Here is a 23,155-nt window from a genome sequence, read left to right as displayed (position 1 = left end):
CACTCGTGCAAACGGACAGAGTGCAAAACATAGTCTCGGCCATGCCTTCGGCCCTGGCGGAGACAAAAATAGGCATATTTGGGGCATATTTGCGAATGGCTATTAATCATAATTAGTTGCAGCTAAACTGTGAATAATCTGATTTTCACTCATCTTTTCACAGCTCAAAAATAAATAAACAAAAAACAAAGCCAAAGTACCTCAGTCTCTTTGGCAAGTTGCAGCAGGCATGAATTATGTATGAAGTGAGTGGTCTTGTTTACTTCATGAACTGGCGGGTGTGTCCACAGAAAAACTGCATTTTAACACTTTTTTGAAAAGATACTTTGTAATAACCCAATGAAGCCTCCTTTCCTGTCTCTTATTTACATAATAAGAGACAGGAAAAGCATGAAATATATATATATATATTTTTTAAAGAGTTGTTGCAGGATAAATGAAGGTCTTCGTTCATAACTAATGGAGGTAATTGTGGCACAGTACAGTACAGTACGAAACGGTCTGTAGGGAAATGGTAGTGTAATGGACAGACCTCGGATGTATAGCTTCACCAGGAAACACCCTTGGGTAAATGGGCTAAGAGCAAACGATATCCATGGAAAGAGCTCCCATGTAAGCTACCTCAACAAGAGGTATGTTCATGCATTATTTAGCTCCTTGTAGCCATACCATTCTACACACAGTCTGCTATGGTCATTGACTACAAGGCGCAGATAAGCGGCCTTGCTCTCAGCAGCTCCATCAGATATTCAGAGATATACCGCCAGAAAGCGAAGGGTACGGCTAAGGTAGGACAAAGAGTGCACTGAATGTCAGAGATAAAGCCACATAACCTGATTAGTAACACATTCAATGCCCTGAATTATGGATGCTTGGATCGACTGGCGCACATGGTACACACAGAGAATAAAACACGCAGGGTCAAATTAAATCTGGATTGTTATTTTTTTTGTGTAAAAGTTGACCCAATAGCAAAAAGAACCATTTCAGTCAAGCCTTGCATGCACATCCTCCTATAATTCCACAAACCTCCGGTGAGACCAAAATGCGGTGAGACCAAAATCTCTTCTGCCCGGTTCTCCTCACTGACTGGAGCAATTGATCTCAATTTGCACACAGACATTGACCATTACCATGTGCACGGAACAGCGAAGCCCGTTTTTTGATTTCACGAAATATCAGCTGTTTATTAGCGTTTTTGTGTAAAAGCATGTCGCCATGGTTACGGCTGCCCAGCTGTGGGATGGCCCCACGAGCTACGGGACGAACTGCCTCCCGGCTGCCAGATCATGTGCGCATATTCCCCCACGGGTATGGACTAGTAACAGTAACTGATGTACCAGTTAGAAAATGGTCAACCACATGAACCCTAGCGTCCCTATTCTGTGCATGTCATAATAGGTGAAAATAGCCAATCTACAACCTCACAATGCATTGTGATCGTGAAGATTGGCTATTTTTGTTATTTGGTATATCTATATTTTATATAGATATTGGGTTTAAGTGGCTAACAACTGATCCTAGTCAGTTGAAAATGCTAACAGCTGCACACCCACAACCTCGATTCACCTGCTGCACACCGCATCCTCTATTGGGATTGTGATTAGTTCGGAGATAATTACTTTTTGAAATGGGGTTGTGCTCAGGGAAGCTTAGAAATGTAAAATGGACTGACCGGGGTCATTGGAGGAGATCTTTAATGAGGCCACTGTGCCAGGTGCACGGTAGTACACAGTTTATTGTCTATATTTTAGCCCTTTGTTTGCTGACACACATAGTGGCTATTGATGAGTGAGTTGGGTATGGGTTGCTAGTAATCAAAATAGCTTATTTTAGATTATAGTGTATAGTAGCTGTCAATTATATTCCTGCATTTATATAGCGTCTTGAGACCACTTAAAGTGCTTTTATAATGTCTGCCTCATATTCAGCCATTCACACCGATGGCAGAGATAACCATGCAAGACACTTGAGGTGTTTGTTGGCAGTAGTTAGTTAGGCAGGCAGTGTCTTGCTCAAGGACACTTTTGACATGATGCCAGGAGGAGCCTCAACGATAGAACCGGGAGCCTTCCAGTTCCCAGACAGGAACTGTCTGCATGGGATCCCACTAAGTGGGTTTCCTGCTCCACAGAGAAGAATCAACCTAAGACCTGGAACGCATCTGTGTAATTTTTTGATTTGAGATAAAAAGCATTATTTTACACTTTGGCTATTCAAAAATAGCAGATATACAAGCTCATAGCGCGGCACCGAGTGCCGCGCTATGAGCTTGTAGATCTGCTATTTTTGAAAAATCGAGAAAATGTGTGCAAATTAATATATTTATATTCTTTTAAAGCGAACATTTTTAACTCAAATCTTTGCTTCTGTGGGTCCCTGGAACAACATATTTTGAGATGTGGGTCCGCGGCCAAATACATATAATTTTAGGGGTCCTTGACATGAAAAAGTTTGAGCATCACTGATATAGAAACATACGTTTTTCAGAATACTGTTAGGATTTAGGAGACAATGTAGAATCGGCTTCAGGTCTTAATGGGTGTAAGTCATGAAGGCAGCCTTTCACATCAGATCACTGCCAAGCGGCAGTGATCTGAGCACAGTCGCATTTCATCAATATCGATGGTTAAACTCATATAGTGCCTTGACAAATGTATGCTAGATCATTAACAACAACCGCCCACATTTTCAAATAACTCTTTCAAATGACTCTCCCTCTCGTTTCTGTTCACTCCCCCCTCCCTCCTACTTTTCTGTCTTTCTGTTGCAGGAGATTGTGGACAAAGATGGCACCAGCAAGCTCCTGTCCTTCACCATCCCCTCTCTGTCCAAACCATCTGTATATCACGAGGTGGGATCACTACACCTTTACTGTCTTGTCTTTTCTTTTCCCTTGACCCCTCAATGTTCGGGATCATCATGCATTCAGGCCTACCGTTCTCGGTGTACACCACACATGATGAAGGATGACTCATCCGACCCATCACCTTTTTCCACATCCCTGTAGACCAGTGGTTTTCAAACTTTTTTGTGCCCATGGCACATCAATGGGAAAATCAAAATCTCAAAGCACGTCTGAATTGATCGTGAAAAAAGCAGATCTGCAAGCTCGCAATGTGTTGTGAGCTTGTCGATCTATTTGTTTTTTTTACGTTTGTGAATTACATAAATATGTATATGTTGTTTTACTTTTAGCCTACAAGGCCACTGAGGACAGTGATGCCAGGTTGAAAGTGCTTAAAAATTGTATCATACATGTATATTGAGAAATGAGTGTGCATAAAGTACAGAGACACAAAGGAGACTCTTTGTCTCCTACCGGTCATCAAATTATTGGCTTAGGAATGGGACAAAAACAAAGAAATATCCATGAATTCAAGGGATTCAACTATCCCTTTAACTTTTTTTTTTACTGATTCTTTCTTTAGTTTTTTTTATTTGTTACTTTCCTTATGTATGTTTTTCTCTCCTTTCTGCCCTTTTTGTATCTTTGGTCTGACTGAGAGTGGTTATTATTAAAGCAGCCATCTGGAACATGTAGTCCCTCAGTAGCTACAGTATGTCATAGACCCTCTCCTACCCATGACTATGTCACAGTCCATTCTGGAATGATGTGTTCATCAGAGATGAGGTCAATATTTTTTTATTTCAGTCGTATACAGGAAGTGGACATCTGTCATGAGAATGGTGGTCATTCCCTGCCTATTAATGAACTGAGAATTAGTGCTTTGGATTTGACAACCCGACTGCAATTTAGATTTTCAACTGGTTAAATAGAAAGCGAATAGGCCCCAACCCTGGTGTTCTGGTCTATTTCTATATTCATGTTCTTCAAGTTAAAGTCTTTGTTAGTTCTCTGTCTGTGTGGTCTGGTCTATGCCTCTCCTGTATTGTTGACCACAAAATAAGAGCAACAGCTAACTCCCCCGAAACAAGTGCTAGATAAGTGTATCACTTGAGTGTGCTATTGGCCTGGAATGAATTAGCAAAACATTATGCATATACCTATATATTTGCTATTGGAGAGTTCACATGTAAATATGTTCTTTGTGTGTGTGTGTGTGTGTGTGTGGAAGTTCTTCTTTCCCTGCTGTCGGTATTAAGGAAGCTTGGGGGTTGGGCTTGTGTGTGTCCTTAATTTGTGACACAGCCTTCCGTGACAGGTGGCTATTATTGCTGAGCGCATACTAGAATTAGCATACACTCCAGTCTCTCATTTCGAAACCCCCCCCCCCCCCACCCCCACCCCACCAACAGCCATCCGCAATACTGACGTCGGAAAACCAATTCAATTAAGGGGAGACCTCGGCTCTACACACCATCAGAATGACTAAGTGTCTTTGCATCACCTCAACAGAACCCCCACTTCGCCATAGATCTGGATTTTTGCTTCGTCATGGGTTCATTTCTCCGGTTCCATCTCTCCCTCTCCCTCTCCCTGTCCTTCTTATTCCTGCCCGCCTCCTTCTTGCCGAGTAAATTTAACCCATTAAAACCGGGGGCAAACATTCTCAACTCAAATCTTTGCTTCTGGGGGTCCCCCACATATTTTAGATGGGGGTCGGCGGCCAAATACTTATAATTTTGGTGGGTCCTTGACATGAAAAGGTTTGAGCAACACTGATATAGAAACATAGGTAATTCAGAAAGGATTTAGAAGACATTTTGTAGAATCGGCTATTTTCAAATACCTGAAGTATAAAATAAGGTTTTGATTGATTGATTGATTTGTATATTTTGGACACAAAAAAAATACATAGAATAAACATAATACACTTAAAATAAGAAATAAAAATATGAAAACAAATGTGTACTCTAGGGTGTTCGAAAAGGGCATAGGATGAAGTAAAAAAACGTATCTAGTCCTATCTCTTATTGCTCAACAATCAAATAACATTTCGAAATACAATTTCTATAATCTATGTAATGAAAATAGTATGAAGACAATAACCGTTGCGACAATAACCCTGTGGACCCCCTTAAAAACCACTGGACAAATAAACACGGTCAACAGAAAGTAGGTGAATTGTTGCCAGTGAAACCCTCACAGGACGACTGAGGCAGTTCGGCAGTGGCTCTTGACGTTCCACAGTATACCAGTAATAATTTGATTCCATATTAGCGAAATGGGATTATCAGTTCTAATAAAGGGCAGCACCCAGCAAAACAAAGTGATAATCTTTCTCTATTAGGACGTTGCGGTAAATGTATGTCATCATCGTTGAGATCTGTACTGTGTCATCGACTTTGTTTGTTTCATACAACCTTTCTTGTTCCTTAACAGATGTGCACAGTACGTGCAAGACACAGCTGACTCACTAGTCTTTCTTTATGTCTGGTGTCACACAAGTACATAATTATTACCATTTTTCAAATTATTGGTAGCTGCGGTCAAGACAGTGTGCCTTCCCCTCTTCCACCTTTATAGCCAGTCAGCCACCTTTTACATCATGTTCAATTATGTTTTCTGTTTATCATAATGCATATTCTTACCATGAAACATAATTCACCATTACCTTCTTTGACAGCTTCATGGTCAGCTCCAAAACCTGATTGCTACAATGCTAGCTACGGGTATTCGGGGAGTTTGTATTTACATCTTGACCCAGTTCACATTCTACACACTGTGGCTTCATGTTACAAACGACACATATACGATAGTCGGTTGGGAGGAACACACATTTATTGATTTTGTGGAGGTTTCTTGCTAAACATACTAACGCATACACACACAGATCCTGGTCTGACGATCATAAAAGAGAGACGTGGGAATGCAGTGCTCCCTTTGTAGTGTGGGGGTTGTCAGGGTGTTATGCGTTTTGTTTTATAAATTGTATAATTAATATATGGAGGGTGTGTGGTTAAAGCCATTAATAGCACATTTTCTGTGTGATTTTGGAGATGCTTTTCTTATTTCACTTGAGATGTAGGTGAAGTTCTACGGTGTTCCTTTGCCAAGGACAGTTGGTTTGTGCCATATCCATGATTCTGATGTTCTGTTCTTTCTTACCCTTTTCTGTATCAGTATAGATCACAAGTTGCCCTTCATTCTTCCCTGTAGAAGACACTCACAGCTCCTTGTTTTCGCTGTGTCGACTAGAATCTTAATGGCCTTTCCATCTATTGCAAAAGAAAAGAATAGATAGGAATGAATAAATGTTCTGATTTGCTGTGTCTCTGAGGTGTTGCGATTGTGAATACAGAACAGTATCATATGTGTGAATGATTAATCTTTTTTTTTGCTTGCTCCTCATGCATTGAAGGAGGCATGAGCTTCAGCTTGGGCTCTCCCTAGGCTGGCAGAGGGAGAGTAGCGCCCAGGATTACATAGGCAATTGGCACTGGGTGAAAAAATATGGGTTACAAAATCGTGGGATTAAAAAAAAGATTAATCTTTTTGTGTGTTACTTATGCATTTTGTGTGTGTGTTAACATTTTGTTAACACGCGTCTATGTGCATGTGTTTTTCTGACTTTTATCTGCATTTTTGTGTGTTTGCACATGCAGCCCTCCAGCCTGGGGTCCATGGCACTGACTGAGGGAGCTCTCTGTCAACATGACCTGATCAGAGTGGTGTATAGTGGCGTCCATCCACAGAGAGAGACATTTACTGCACAGAACAGGTAAAGCACTCACTCTAGTTTAAAGCACACAGTAATACTGTGACATTTTGTTATCGCAATATCGCAATGTGGACAATATTGCTACATTACTAATATTTAGTGTAGAGCAAAAACAGAGGAGGGGGCCTAGTATAGAGCCATGGTAGACGCCGGTCAATGGTTTAAGTGGTTTATTCAACTTGATCCAACAGCTGTCCGATGATTACGTCAGACATCACTACACATCTCAAACTCCAACCGTTCCATTGCTTCCTAAGCAGTGCACTTATTGGCAGTGGTGTAAAGTAACTAAGTACATTTACTTAAATACTGTACTTAAGTACAATATTGAGGTATTTTTTTTACTTTAGTGGAGTATTTCCAATTTTTTCAATACTTTTACTTCTACTCCACTACAACTCGGAGGAAAATATTGTACTTTTACTCCACTACAATTATTTGAAAACTTTAGTTTAGTAATTACTTTGTAGATATAACTTATTACATTATAAAACATACATTAACCACTTTAACCCTGTTTTATACCTAGGCTATTTGAAAATAGACGATCTACAAGCTGACAACTTGTTGTCAAGCAAGGCTGACAGACTAGTCTGCATGTTCACGATTTATTCAGCATGAAGTATACATTACAACAGCCTAGGTTTAATAAAGCACGAGCAGGCAGCAGGAATGACTCCACAAGCTGCGCAGAAGAAGCTAGTGGTCCATGAAGCAGAAGCGGTCGAGGATGCTGAAGCTCCATTACTGAGCTTTCAGGCTCCTTACATCCCCTGCAGATCATTCCCTATCAGGCAGACCAAATCAAAGCTATTCTTGCCTACTAATCACAAGGTGTTTCAATATTAGCTTCCTGCATCCATCATCAAAATTGATGCTGCAGACTTAATGTGTGTGCAGTCTGTTCTCTCATCTCTATTTGAATCACAGACCTTTCATTGGCTGGTCATTGTGACTTGTCCAGATATCATATGTGTCATCGTGCTTCATTACTCTTAATTAGGGATGTCCGATATTATCGGCCTCCCGATATTATCGGCCGATATTAGCATAAAAATTGATATCGGGAAAATATCGGTATCGGTTTTTGAAAAAAAAAATTTTTTTTTTTTTTTTTTTTTTTTTTTTTTGCTTTATAAATAAGTTACAGGAGTTCTTACTGTATATGGTGTGTGTGATATGAAATTTGAGCTTACCCTAATCACAATAATCCCCGCATATATCGGTATCGGTTGATATCGGTATCGGTAATTAAGAGTTGGACAATATCGGTATATCGGTTATCGGTAAAAAAGCCAATATCGGACAACCCTACTCTTAATATAGCATTTCAAGCAGACAGTGATGACGCAATCTACTAGTCTTACCACTAAAACGTGTGTGTGTGTATTATTTACTCAAATACATACAGGGTACAATATGTATCTTGCATATCACCGTATAGATTATAGAAATTCCATAACACGCATATAATATGATGTGATTGTTTATGGTTGTTTACATCTTGTGTTTCGTTTACATAAAACATGTACATCTAAACTATTTATAGTTAACCTATCTCATCTAAAAACAACAATATCACCCTTTCAATCAGTGTGTTACTGATTGAAAGGTTGATCAAATAAAGCCTATTGGAAAGGGGGAAAAAACACCTTAGAAATGACTTTCATTAGCGTCACAAAGCTGGTATTGGCAGGCCCTCCATTTAGTAACCATTTTACCCCCCCAACCCTCCCCCTCCACTTCAGAGTATGTGTTCCTGAGCAATGGGCCCTCGGAGCAATGACCATCTGTTTTCGGGATAACAGGCTCTCGAACGAATGGGCTTTCGGTCCAATGGGGCATTTTTCCAAACTATTAGGGTTTCAGAATAATAGGCCTTTTGGACCAATGGGCAGTCCCTGTGAATCTTCCCTTTTCTTGTTATAAGAAAGCAGCCTTTTTAGATAATAGCTTTGCCTGCTAAGGGTTTGGCTGGCCTGAAAGCTTTTTTGGATCTCTCACATGTCTGTTTCATGCCTCCCAGTGGTTGAATGATAATCTTAGCATAATAATAATGATGCTTACTGGCATGGCATCTGGCCCCGAGCACAATGATGTTCGTGATTTATTTTTTGCTTGTGGTATGTCGACGTTGAAAACATGCTCACAGGTCAGCAGCATAAAAATAAATCATCTGAGGTAAAAAGGCAAGTGCAGCATTTTGTGTGTGTGTGTGTGTGTGTAATGACCATGGTACTGGGACTTGGATGGACTTGGATGTTGTGGCCCTCACCTATGGTGGGCATTGAGGGTCATAAATTGAGCTGATGGGTTGCAGCGAGGGCATGCCTCGTAGGTTATCTAGGAATCCATTTATGTGACTTGGCCTTCGATAGTGTTTATGAGAAAAAAGCCCATCTGCCCCAAGAGAGGTTGTCCCTTGCTCACATCGCTGATATACAGCCCGGCTATTTACTAATTATGGCCTTTGCAGTCTAGGTCCTGCTCCTGGATATTTTACACACACACACACACACACACACACACACACACACACACACACACACACACACACACACACACACACGGCCTTTGCGTCTGCTTTCATTCTGAACTTTGTGCGTCAGTCTGTGGTGATGCCATGGTGAGCGGAAACATAATGGCAGCGTGTCGGACAGAGGATGGACATGGGTCACAGTGCTTGCTCAGCAAGCTAATTAACAGTCCTGCAAGTTAATAAATTGCTTGAGCAATTCCAGATAATTGTCTTCTTCGGTGCGTATGCAAAGCTGTCACTAATAGTGCAGTGATTAGACTGTAACAGAGCCGGAGTCTAGGAGGACTATTTAAAAAAATTACAAGATTCAGCGCTCTCTCCTCTCTGTGTGGATACACTGTAACGCTATTTGTCGCCGATCCGCAGTGGTGGAAAGTAACTACGTACATTTACTTAAGTACGGTACTTAAGTACAATTTTTAGGTATTTGTACTTTACTTGAGCTTGTTACTTGTAACAGAGTATTTCTATATTGCAGTATGGGTACTTTTACTTAAGTAAAGAATTTGAGTACTTTTTCCACCACTGCCGATCCGCAGTGACATTACTTTTGTTAATTCAGCGACTTTTCTGACTGGAGTCCTCTGTTGTTGTTGTTTGTCTCTCTGGTTCCAGGTTTGAAGTGCTGTGTTTCCTCATGCTGTGCTACAACTCTGCCGTGGTTTACATGCCCCTCTCCTCCTATCAGGCCGTATGCAGAATGAGTTCACGGTGAGGAGAATAAACACACACACACAATAACTTCATTTATGTATTGTCTCAATGTTCACAACTGTTTTCCTCTTGAACTCAGTCCTTTAGACTCGGGCAAATTTCTTTCCTCCTCTTCTTTCATTACATACCATCATGAAACTGAGTTTAAACCTCCTACTGTACCCTGTAGCCACAAACTGACCTCAATATTACATGTCCCGTTTACAGCAGAATGTAGTAATTGGCTTGTATAGCGCCATTGTAAGGGGATCATGACCTGTAACCGATTTAAATTATCAATACCAGGTGAATTCTGAAGTGTTGTTCCCCAACAAAGAAGTCAGAGAAACATACTATACACTCACCACCAATATGCACAAGACAACAAAAAATCCATCACAAAGTCAAATTGGAGTGGTTAAAGTCAAACCGGTGCTGTGCTGTTGGATACCTGCGTGCAAGTTTGCTTCTCTCAGAAGAGTGGCTGTGGTACGCCAGGAGGCAGGAGAAGGACTCCATGTGATATTCATCAGTGGTGGAAAGTACAGTAACTAAGTACATTTACTTAAGTACTGTACATTTTTAGGTATTTGTACTTTACTTTACTTTCCAATACTTTTACTTCTACTCCACTACATCTCGGAGGCAAATATTGTACTTTTACTCCACTGCAATTGTTTGAAAACTTTATTTACTTTTCAGATATAAAGTATGATATTATGAAACATACATTAACCACTTTAGCCCTATTTTATACCTAGGCTATTTGAAAATAGCCGATGTACAAGCTCACAACGCGTCGCATCGCGACGCGTTGTGAGCTTGTAGATCTGCTATTTTCAAATATTTTAGTACTTTTACTTTTGGTACTTTAAGTACATTTTGATGACAATACTTTTGTACTTTTACTCAAGTAAATTTTGAATTCTGGACGTTTACTTGTAGAACTAGTATTTCTATATTGCAGTATTGGTACTTTTACTTAAGTAAAAAATGTGAGTACTTTTCCCACCACCGGTATTCTTAATGTGAGTTCTCGGTGCGGGAGAGACTGAGCCGCCCCGCCGTGCAGACAACTCAGGATATGAAGACTTCCCTAATTTGGCCGAACAGACAGACAGCGCCTGGAGCTGCTGTTAGCAACGTCTAGACAGGCAACACACCGAGACCATAAAGAATGCCCAACGCTATACAACAATGCTCGCTCTCTCTCAAAGAAGCCCCACTGAGTCTCTGTAGAGTAGACCCTGAGGATTTCATCAGTTAATCTCATTCTGACCTCCCGGGGTATAATATAGCTATGCGTGCATTTCTGTTTGTTTGATACATTTTCTTCCTATACGGGAAGTGAATAATGTTCCGTTTTTTGTGCTTTTTTTCCCACCGGGGTGGTTATTGAGAACACATTCTCTTTTACAATAACAACATCCTTACTAAATCAGATTTGTAAAAATAGCTGACCTAAAAGCAGCCCACACTATTTTTGGCGTGCGACATACCATAAATTAGCCTTTAGCATCTCACGTCTGTAATTTATAACAGTCGAACCTTTCTCCTTCTGGGTGGCTTGTATTAATGCTTCATTCAGTATGACCTCCTTAACCTTATCTGTGTGTGTGTGTGTGTGTGTGTGTGTGTGTGTGTGTGTGTGTGTGTGTGTGTGTGTGTGTGTCCTCATTCCAGGCTCTGTGTGTGCGGCTTCCCTCGGCAGCAGCAAAAACTGTGGAGAGAACCATGTAATCGCGTGCTGTTGGACCCGGAATTCATGGTTCAGATGCTAACTGCTGTCTACCACGCCATGTACGTACCCATTGGCGGTGTTCACTTAAACCCAACAGTTAGCGGGGAGGGACACGAAATGTCTGCTACAGAATGGCCACAGATGGAGATTATGGCGTTTAGGGGTGCAACAGTTAATCAAACTAATCGTTTTAATCGATTATTAAATAAAAGTTGATTCTAATAAAATCTTTTTACATACATTATATAGAGTAGCAAAAATAGTGCAACTTTCCAACTTTTCTCTGCAATGTTCTAAAACCGTTTAATCACCAATCTTCGTTTTGAACTAGGCTTTACAGGAATAGCTTGTCATCACATTCAGTGTTTTGTGAGCTAGCTAAAGCTCCCTTTTGAGTTTCTTCCCACTGAAGGACATTTGGTACCAAGGACATTTTAGCACTGATTCATCTTTACTCTGGTCTAGAATACAGAGTCTAGATCAGTCTGTGTGTGCTTTGGGATTTTGTGACAACCACACATTATTATTGCAATATATACAGCTATACTACAAGTTCTGAATTGATTACAGTATATATTTTATCTTGGTGCACACTTTTCCTCACAAAAAAAAGAGGGACAGTAGAAGAACTACAAACTTGCGACACGTTGTTCGCTTGATTGGCTATCAAGTTGTGCCATGAGATTTTGAGTGGTGTAAAGTAATTAAGTACATTTACTCAAGTACTGTACTTAAGTACAATTTTGTGGTATTTATACTTTACTTGAGTTACATCTACTACACTAGATTTAGATTATTGTTACAAAACATACATTAACCACTTCAGCCCTATATACATCTCGGCCATTTGAAAATAGCCGATCTACAAGCCCACAATGCGTCGCATCGTAACGTATTGTGAGCTTGTAGATCTGCTATTTTCAAAAGATTTGTATACATTTGAGAACTTGAAATGGGACATTCTGCATAATGAATACTTTTACCTTTGGTACTTTAAGTACATTTTGATGCCAGTGCTTTTGTACTCTTACTCAAGTACATTTTGAATTCCGGGACTTTTACTTGTAACAGAGTATGTCTATATTGCAGTATTGATACTTTTACTTAAGTCAAAAATGTAAGTACTTTTTCCACCACCACAAAAGGTTTGAAAACCTACTGGTCGATATTGACGGGACTTGAAAAAAACGAGGTTGTCCCAATGTCCCAGAGCCTTTTGCTAACACACTTCTGAGGACAGCAGCCTCTCTCTGCATGGGCTGATTAGATCGGCAGTGCATTGTTAGGAGCAGGTGATTTCATCCCCTATGGAGACGGTCGTTGCAAAGCAGATTAGAGTCGATGATTGCTCCTCCTCTGTGATGGATCCTGTGATAGGACAGGACAGGGCACTCCCCCCACCGCTTAGACCGGTGAAGTAGAGCGGTGGTTTTTAAAACATTTTGTACCCAAGGCACACCAATGGGCAAGTCAAACTCTCAGCGCACCGCACACCTGTATTTATATCTATCGCTCTTATCACTCTGTAAACAAGTATTTTTTTTATTTACTAATTTACTAATACTGCATTTTAAACACTTGAGCCTTATTTCATACTTTCACAAATTTTCTAAAATGGCGAAAAGTCGCATCGTAGTGCGTTGTGAGCTTGTAGATCTATTTTTTCAAATGTGTGGCGGAAAATAAAGAAATAAATACATTTACTTTTTCTTTCTTTTTAGTTATTGTTCTATCTATTTTTGCTATTTTTGTACAATTAGAATCCTGAAAAGTAACATTTTTATTTAATTTCAAATGCGTTTAGTTATACTTATGTTAACTTTATGAACTTGAATACAACATAACATAGTGATGCCAGGTTGAAAGTGGTTAGAGTATGTCTTTTTTTTAAGGTATAGAATTTGCCTCTGTATTGGGAAATAATTGCACGCAAAGTACTGATAGTAAATTAAAAGATAATTTATAACTTGTTGTATAGGTGTATATATTGCCATAATAATTTGTGGTAGCCACAAAATCCCAAAGCACATCTGGACTTGTCTCACACTTAAAGTACTTAAAGTACCAAAAGTAAAAATACTAAAATGTTTGAAAATAGCAGATCTACAAGCTCACAACGCGTCGCAAGCTTGTAGATCGGCTATTTTCAAATAGCCTACAGTATGTATAAAATAGAGCTAAAGTGGTTCATGTATGTTTTATAATGTAATCATTTATATCGGCAAAGTAACTAGTAACTAAAGTTTTCAAATAATTGTAGTGGAGTAAAAGCACAATATTTGCCTCTGAGATGCAGTGGAGTAGAAGTAAAAGTATTGGAAATTAGAAATACTCAAGTAAAGTACAAATACCTCAACATTTTACTTTAAGTACAGTACTTGTACAGTAAATGTAATTAGTTACTTCCACCACTGGCGTCATATAGTAGATACGTCATAGATGTCAGACTGGGGAGTCACAGCACACCAGGCTGGTAGCCACTGAACCAGAGGAGAGAGCATAGCAGAGTAGTGTAGTGTGGTAGTGGTGCATGCAGAAGATAGAGAGGGAGTGTGTGTATGTTGGAGAGAGAGAGGGAGAGGGTAAGTAATGTCCTCAGCCATAATCCTACAGTAAGGTCACCTTCGGTAACACTGGCTGACAACATCGGGCGACAGATCTCACATTCATTCGCCCTGCCGTCGAGCCTGGAAGCACATGAAGGGGGTAGATAATATGAACCATGAATCCACGGCTCCACTCAGGCTCAAGGACCTTGGCACCCCTGCTGAGGGCACGCTGGGATTTAGGTTAATATGTGCCCTGATGCTACATGAAGCTTTGTTTAGCTTGAGAGAGGGAGGGAGGGAAAGCGAGAAAGAGAGAGCGAGAGAGAATAAACATGCAACAGCATCAACGGATTTGACACCTGTTCTCTCTTCTTCTTAATCAGGGTTGAGATGAAATGGGAAGCTTGAGATGAAGTCTTTTATTTATCTATTTTTTTTGCTTTCGACACATCAGAGAGTTCAAATATTACAATGCCTATTCATCTCATTCTATTTGTAGTGGGGCCTGAACAGAAAGAAACCTCTGTGTGTGTGTGTGTGTGTGTGTGTGTGTGTGTGTGTGTGTGTGTGTGTGTGTGTGTGTGTGTGTGTGTGTGTGTGTGTGTGTGTGTGTGTGTGTGTGTGTGTGTGTGTGTGTGTGTGTGTGTGTGTGTGTCCACGCTGCGTGTGCTGGTGTAGGATAAAAGGAAACGTGTTGCTCTTTTGTTTGTAGCCATTTCCTTCATCTGCCTTTTTTATTCTGAATAGGGATGTGATACCTTACCATGTACTATGAAGCTTTAAGAAGTTCCCCACAGTGGTAGCTTTCTTCCAAAGCGTCACTGCACATGCATATGACCTTTCACTTAACCCATTATAAGACCTGAGGCCGATTCAAAAAATGTTTTCTAGACAGTTTAAAAGAATATAATTATATAAAAAAAGTTTTTTCACGATAAAAAAAAAATAGCAGATCTACAAGCTCCGTCTATAAGAGGGTGGTCTGTGTGTTGTGTGTGTCTGTGATTGTTCGCAGCTAATCTCGCAAACTGCTGATCCAGTGAATCAGTGCTACATTTCTTGTGACTGTCGGTAGGCTGAAGAATTACCTCCACACATTTTTTTTTTACCCCCACATATTGTGTCTCTCAGGGAAGTGCACAACATGGCAGCCCCCATCCATTGAGTTCAATGGACAGGTGGCGCCATCTTGTGAGGTTCCGCCGCAAAAGCATAAAATAGGACTTCAGACGATCGATTTTGTAGACTATAAAAAAAATCTATTCAAATGTTGTCGTTCGTTGATATAAACAAATTATATAAAACGTGCTTCTCAATTATTCTCTGGTTATTATTAAATAATGGATAGCTGCAGCCCTAAAACAGATCCGTTGGGTACTACACAGTGAAGTGAGAGTGGAGTACTGGTTGCTCTGCCTGGAGCTTCAGCTCCAGCATCTGCTCCCCTCTCGTCTCTCCGCTAGCCTAGAGCCTTATTCAATAACTCTTAATAATAGACCAGGATATGTGCTTCAGACATCAAAGCACCTTGTCAGACACTCCTGTTTACTCCTGTTTGTTTGTTTGTGTCCGTCTTGTGTGTGTTTTGTGTTGATATGCAGATACAATGGCGAGTGGGAAATGGGACGGGAAGCTTTGGAGGACATCTTGTACAGAGCCCAGCTGGAACTTTACTCCCAGCCCCTCCTGGTAAGAGATTATACCACCTTAACCACATATTTAGTTGTATAGAGCAATAGTCTTTGGGCTATTCGAAAATAGCAGATATACAAGCTCATAGCGCGGCACCGAGTGCCGCGCTATGAGCTTGTATATCTGCTACTTTTTTTTTTATTGTGAAAAAATTTGTGCAAATCTTATATTTTTTTTTAAAGCGAACATTTGTAGAATATGTTGTTCCAGGGACCCCCATAAGCAAAGATTTGAGTTACAAATGTTCGCTTGAGAAATGTATATATTCAAAGATTTGCACACATTTTCAAGATTTTTCAAAAATAGCAGATCTACAAGCTCATAGCGTGGCACTCGCAAGCCGGTCCTTGGTGGGGTTCCAGGGGGTCCCCAGCTAAATGATTGATAGTGACCAAAATGGACCCTTACTGTTCTCCATTTGGTTCCATTTGTACACTCTCAGCGTTGACAAATGGAACCAAATGTGTAGAGTCCGAGTCAGCATATCAAACTGGGGGTCCTTGAAGTAAAACAAAATAGTTTGAGAATCACTGGTATAGACTGCATCAGTGGACACAGGTCAAGTGATCGTTTTTGCATCCTCCATGATCCTAAGAACCCCAGTCACAAATCACCATTGCATACAGTAGATACTGTAGATGGATCTCCTGTAAGATACACTGGTCCCGTTGAAATTCTGATCATATCTTCCACTGCGTGTTTAGATTCTGCAGACTGTCTCGGTCATTTGATTTCTCTTCAGTCCAACATGAGCCTGATTTTAAATTGACCACTAACTGAGTTGTAGTGATGTATTTTCTTTGCGTAAGCATGTCTGTATGCTTTTATAAATAAATACATGGAACGATAATTAGATTTTATATGTTGTGTGTAATCGCTGCCCTCCACACTCCTACCCTAATGCTAGATGGGAGAGTGTGGAGGACAGCGATTCAGGAGTAAAATGTAATTGTGATTTACAGTATGTTTACGTATCTCCTTGTCTGTGTGTCTGTCCTTGTACGTGTGTCTGTGTGTCTGTCCTTGTACGTGTGTGTGTCTGTGTGTGTGTGTGTGTGTGTGTGTGCACCTTTCAGCTGGGGAATGCCATGAAGAGCTCGCTGCCCGACAAAGATCCCGAGGAGCCGCGGGGGCGCAAGGTGCTCCAGGTGGAGGTGACACCCACCGTCCGGCGCATCTCCATCTCGGCCATCACCACCGCCTCCATACGACGACACCGCTGGAAGAGAGAGGGTAAGGCCCACCTCTCTAACTCACCAGTAACTCCCAGTATAAGCAGTATATATACAGTCCTGTGGACAGTCGTGGTGCTCTCGCAGGTGCTTGCTGACGGAGATCAGGATAAATGACGCCCAGTCACACTCATAGGGTCGACTTGTTCATATTGTTTCATATGGAAGACGCTACGAGATGACGGGAGTCATGAATAGGGCTGTCACGATTTCAAATTTAAGTTGACGATTAATTGTCACTCAAATAATTGCGATAAACGATTTAAATGTGTGTTTGGCGTTGAACATTGGAACATATTATGAAGCCTAAGGATGCCTCTGGATGCCTTCTTAGTTTAGGCAGTGGGTGCTCAGCTATGTATACAACTCAAATCAAAAACCACCACAGCAGATTAAAAAGTATTTTTAATCTGCGCTGAGGAAGGCTGCGGCTGAAACGCGTTAGCGTTCTGGCAATAAAATTAGAAACTGAGCCACTGTCTTGCAGTATTTATTTTGGAGAGCCGCTTTTTCCACTTAGGTAGTTTTTGATTTGATATTATGAAGCCTTTTAGGCTTCGTAATAAAAAATTGCACAGGGCAGGTATGACAAATAACTATAATATACAAAAACTATCGACATATTTGATAATTTTATACATTAAAGAAAGCAAGACGTGATGCGTTGTAAGCTTGTAGATCAGCTATTCCTGCTTTTTTTGTATTTGAAAATGTGTCATTTTTTTTTTCCAAAATGGAAACCATTATGACGATTATGCAAAAATGATTGCAACTATCTCAAATAATTGCGATTAGACGATTATGTAATGATTGTGACAGGCCTGGCCATGAATTCAGACATGATGCATGACAGAGCTGCAGCCCTGTACGTGGTACATAGATTAATGCTGAGAAGTATTACGTGGAAAGGATTTGAGACTAGAAAGAGGGGTGCAATGTTATATACTATGAAACTATGAACACTTTAACTACTGTTGACTGTTTTTTCCCCCAATTTCTGTGAAATGATGTAAAAGTGAACTTCTGGTGAGATCATGTCTTCTTTGATGTCTACCGTTCTGTGTTTCATCCACTCTCCTCATGAGCGCAGTCCAACGAGTGTTTTATGTCAGTTATGTACTGTAACTATGATCAATATGGTCTCTGTGCCAATATTTTGTGCCAATGTTGTTCCAGTCACTGCTCTTTGTGCTCTTTGCTCGTCTTGTCTCCGAGTGTGTGTGTGTGTGTGTGTGTGTGTGTGTGTGTGTGTGTGTGTGTGTGCGTGCTCTGCTATCTGTCATTACTATGAATGGATGCGTAAGAATAAGAATTCTACCATCAAGAAGCTCAAGACAAACAGTGCCTCTCGATGCTTTACTCATTCAGCTCTATATCTTATCCAACAGATTCATCACTAAAGTCACAACTCACCCCAAATCAAAAAAATATATATTTTGATATTTTCTTCTCGTAATCAATTGATATATCAAACAGTTAGATCAGCTTCCATGAAAAAAAAATTGTCTTGTTGTATTCCGGTTCACTATTTCATAAGTCAGTTATGGATTGAGGCCGGGAGAGCGTCACCCAGCTGACTGTGACGGTGATGAGGCCTGAACAGGCCAGGGCTTCGCCGCCACTAAAGGAACACATCTCCCCCTATCTGTGTTGTTGACTCCCAGATTGTTTTGACTGCTCAAGCGACGCAGAGCTCAGCCGCGTCGTCAGTCCTCCGAGCCACGCCCACCCCTGGTACCCTGCGGCCAACCCAGAGAGAGGAGGGCGGGCTCAGAGTCACCACAGCAGCGGCAGCAGCAGCAGCATCATCGTCGTGCCCCCCGTCACGATCGAGGGTAGGGGACAGGGGAGGACATGCCACATGCTCAGGACGGGGAGGGTCTCGGGAGGAGGTTCCCCCTCCGAATTTCTACCTATCCGTCCCCCCCTCTTCCTCCTCCTCCTCCTCCTCGGGGGTTCTGATTGAACATTGATGCTGTTCCCATTACGGCTGCCTCTTCACTGACCCAGAGTATACTAACTCATCCAGTCTATCTATCAGAGTGCTTTCTCAACAACCACCCCCTCCCACTACCAGATCACTATAAATTGTACTGAGAGTGGAAGAGTCTATTCTGGGTTTGCAGGAAGTGTGGTTCGAGGCCATTTTGCATGGGCCTACCATCATGTCATGTCCTCGCTCTTTGACCTTGCCCGTGTCTCATGTAACCCACCAGCGAGCGTTGCCCTTGTCACTCACTGAGCATGTGCGGTGCGCAGCCTGCTACTTGGACCCCATCCTTTGGGCTCGTCTGTCAATGAATGCCTTTAGACTCAAGAGGGAGACCGTAGAATAATGATTGCAGTGAACACTTCTTCATGTTTGATCATTGGTTTCATGGATTTATCGTCTATTGTCCTTTTTCCCCACTTTAAATTAGTTTTAATGGGCAAAACGATTGTCCCATCTACAAAACTCAAAAAATGACAATTGTTGTTTCTTTGCTACTCCTGGTGGCAGCACTGTGCCACAGCAAGCCTTGGATCAACCTGGCCATGAGTAACCATCTGCTATGCCCATCCTACCGGGAGAGGCAGTCTGTGTTTGTTTAGTTTTTCCCAAGTATGACAATCTGCTTGTTTGCCATTTTTGAGTTCAGCTGTGCTATATATATTTTTTTCTATTTTTGTTTCAGTTTAGCATCAAGCTCAGTGAGTGAGAATGAGCCCTTTCCTTGTGCCTCAAAGCATGTGCATGTGACAGCAAGCTGAGAACGTTGAAAAGGGAAAATTAACCCGTTGTGTTAAAGAAAGGAAGACTATCTACCTGTCCAAATGCTCCTGAACTCCTTTGATGTTCCATTATAGTAACAGTAAACAGATCCAATAGTTTGTTCCATTATAGCGTCATTACAAAAAAACACTACAGCAAAAGCTATTTTTGTCTGTTAATGTCAATAGGAAATCCATCTCGTATTTTTATGTGTATCCAGATCAGTACAGTATGTGATCACTGCATACTTTAGGCATTACAGTGAGATGCTGTATGTTGACATGATTGAAAGTTAACCTATTCCAGTCTTTTGGTCAGTTTCTGTCTGATTGTCTTCCCCTCGTCCTGCCCATGCTGTTCGAATGAAACTGTTCATTTCTGTTGAAGATTCCTCTGGGTTCAGTTTCATTAGTGTGGAATTATGTCAGCAAGCTATTTGAGAACTGTGGCGCCTGATATCGTCACAAAGATGACCACCGTTTGAACACTTCTGCTTTCAAAAGTACATACACATTAATTGAATTGTTTTTGGAACTTAATCTCTTAAGTAGAGTTATAGGAACATACTCTTTCCAGCATCTATTTAACCACTTAAACCCTATATACTTAGTTGACCAGGGTCCCCCAGAGCTCTCTACTTTTCCACTAATTTCCCCCCCTCTACACCAGATCTCAGCAAAAATAACTGATAAGCTCACAACATGCCACAGTGTGACATATTGTGAGCTTCTGTATCTGCTATTTTCTCCAAACGTTTGCCGCAGAATGGGGACGCTAGGGTTCATGTGGTTAAATGGCTTTGTAGTGCTTGGAACACAAAACCTTCAGTTACTCTTTTTTGCTGTGATGGGGATTGATACGGACTGTGACAACAGCTAGCAGACTGGCCCGTATGGCCTTGCCGTCTGTCCCTTTTTAATGGAGTGCTATTGATCTTATGAGATGTGGAGTGGACTGGCCAAGTGGCCATAACGCTTCCCTCAGATTGGAACGACCAGTCCCTTCAGGAGTGCGGCAGGGAGAGCATGCGTATTTCTCGTCTTACTCCTCATATCGCATGTCATTCCAAGCCCTCTATCCTTTTTCCTCCCTTTATTTACGTTTTATCCTCCGTCTCTCTGGTGCCCTGACTGCCTGTGGTGACCTGATGTCCAGTCTTGCTTGTCCCAGCGCTGCATGATGGAGGGAGATGGTTGATCCTCTGGTTCTTTTTCTGCTTTTTAACACCGCTTTTTCTTTTCCTTCCCTTTGCCTGTTTCAGTAACATTTCTCTCTTAATTTTGATCAATTTATATTTCTTTCAGCTTTCAGACCATGGACCCATTGATGGATTATAAAAACAACGTTATGTTTGCATCAATTTTAGCCTGTCTGGTGCCTGGCTTCTTTTCCCAGTTGATCATGAGAAATAACTGTTTATTTAGATTTTATTACGTCATTTCTGCTCTGAAACGATGCCCACTTTCGCTGAACTAGACTTTACATTTTATAATGAAACCTCCAAATATGGCAACAGAGGTGGTAAATGGAAATCTTCAGTGAGGAACATGATAACCATATTGGATTGTACTGCATATCCTTATAAGGACCTAATTAAGAGAGCATGATCTGCTCTGAATGTAATTATGAGCACTGGCCATCTAGGAGGCATCTAATTCTGTCCCCTAATTTATCCCACATTATTTATGAACACGCACTGATTCATGACTCATCCAGTTTAATCAGGGGTTGACTCTGGCTTTTGTGATTTAAAATGGCAGAGAATGAAGAGCTAAAGCTTTGCCCTTTCCCAGGATTATAGTGAAAATGATTCTTGCGCTTATTATGCTCAATTAATATAAATTGGCCTTGAGAGACTGTAGTTGGTAAGTATTTCTGTTGATGGTAGATTTTGGTTATATAGAATATTTGAGACGGTGAACAGCCAACCATGACTAGACATTTTTGGCAATCTTTGAAATGTTACATTTAATGAGTTGATATCCTGTACTCAGATGAGGTTGAAGTGAAGCATTGTTATTCTTTAAACTTTCATTTAACAAGACCACTCAGCTTTGGTGTCAAAACTCGACCTTTCCTAGATCTGAATCCCTAACCTCTCTTTGTCTATCGTGCTATTCTTTATTTTTGTGTGTGCGTGGGTGCATGTGTGTGCATGTGTACATCCATGTGGTTGCGCGTGTGCAGAAGCTGACGGCATGAGCGTCGGGGAGGACTCGTTCAACGTGAACGACCCGGACGAGGGCTTCTCCTCGGGGGCGTCCAACAGCAGCCAGCCCAGCGCCACCAAGGGAGGCGGCAGCAGCAGCAGCAGCGGCATGGTCACCAGAGGTGGCAGCCTGAAGAGCAGCGGCAGCAGCCTCAAGAAGGCAGTGACGTCCCGCCTGTCTCGAGACAAGGAGAAGGAGAGGGAGAGAGAGAGGGAGGCGGAGAAGCAGCAGCAGCAGGAGAAACAGCAGCAGCAGCAGGAGAAACAGCAGCAGCAGCAGCTGCAACAGCAGCAACAGCAGCAGCAGCAGCAACAACTGCAGCAGCAGCAGCAGCGAGAGGTGTCGAGGGAACCCCAAGCCCCGCCAAGGAGGCATCACCCGAGGCAGCAGTCCCCAGCGCCCCCGCCGGTCAGCATTGACCTGGACGCCATCGAACTCAGCCCCATCAAGAAGCACCTGAGCTTCCCCTCGGGGCACGCGCTGGTACGGACTGGCAGCACTTCGTCCAGCAAGTCCTTTGACTGCATGAACCTCAATCTGAACGGAGGCGGCGGGAACGGCAAAGGGGAGAAGAAGGGCGCCCGGAGCTCCGAGGCGGCCGGCGGACTCGCCGGCGGCGGCTCCCACCGCCATTCCACCATCAGCCTGCAGGAGGAGCACTTGGTCAGGCCGGAGGAGGCCCAGGACTTGCTCTCCCCCGGAGCGCCCCTCACCAAGCAGTCGCGCTCCCCCAGCTTCAACATGCAGATCATATCGCAGGTGTAACGTGGGGCTGAGGGGAGACGCAGGTATACATACACACAATCACATATACTCTTTAACATCCTACACACTTCCTCTACACACACACACACACACACACACACACACACACACACACACACACACACACACACACACACACACACACCTCCACTCTGGTATTTGTCTGGATATTCTAAACACACCATAGACATCTACTACCTACCTACCTACCTACACTGGTTACTTTGAGTGAGTGTCTTTGTGTGTGCGTGTCCGTGTGTATTATGTACGTACAGAGAGGAGTGGTCTTTGTCGTCATCCTCAGATGTTATCATCCTCAGTCACTGGATGGGGGGGTGGAAGGGTGGGTGGGATCT

The 23,155-nt window shown here is 41.9% G+C and overlaps 1 protein-coding gene across 3 annotated transcripts in view; it reads left to right on the top strand.

The window, feature by feature from the left end:
- The window catches only part of LOC311064148 (hyccin 2), a 52,894-nt gene extending 29,981 nt beyond the window's left edge, over nucleotides 1-22,913 (top strand). For all 3 annotated transcript variants that reach the window (XM_084083929.1, XM_084083930.1, XM_084083928.1), the window contains exons 6-12: nucleotides 2,774-2,854; nucleotides 6,511-6,626; nucleotides 9,781-9,876; nucleotides 11,542-11,658; nucleotides 15,750-15,837; nucleotides 16,917-17,073; nucleotides 22,012-22,913. In XM_084083929.1, the coding sequence (XP_083940055.1) occupies nucleotides 2,774-2,854; nucleotides 6,511-6,626; nucleotides 9,781-9,876; nucleotides 11,542-11,658; nucleotides 15,750-15,837; nucleotides 16,917-17,073; nucleotides 22,012-22,799 (1,443 nt within the window). In that variant the 3' untranslated portion in view covers nucleotides 22,800-22,913. The remainder of the gene's footprint in view (nucleotides 1-2,773; nucleotides 2,855-6,510; nucleotides 6,627-9,780; nucleotides 9,877-11,541; nucleotides 11,659-15,749; nucleotides 15,838-16,916; nucleotides 17,074-22,011) is intronic.
- The last annotated feature ends 242 nt before the right edge of the window (nucleotides 22,914-23,155 follow it).

This window comes from Gymnoscopelus microlampas (assembly GCF_963454915.1).
Source record: "Gymnoscopelus microlampas genome assembly, chromosome: 17".
NCBI classification, from domain to species: domain Eukaryota; kingdom Metazoa; phylum Chordata; class Actinopteri; order Myctophiformes; family Myctophidae; genus Gymnoscopelus; species Gymnoscopelus microlampas.
The sequence above is the reverse complement of the archived record's forward strand: the minus strand, read 5'-3'. Positions and strand labels throughout refer to the sequence as shown.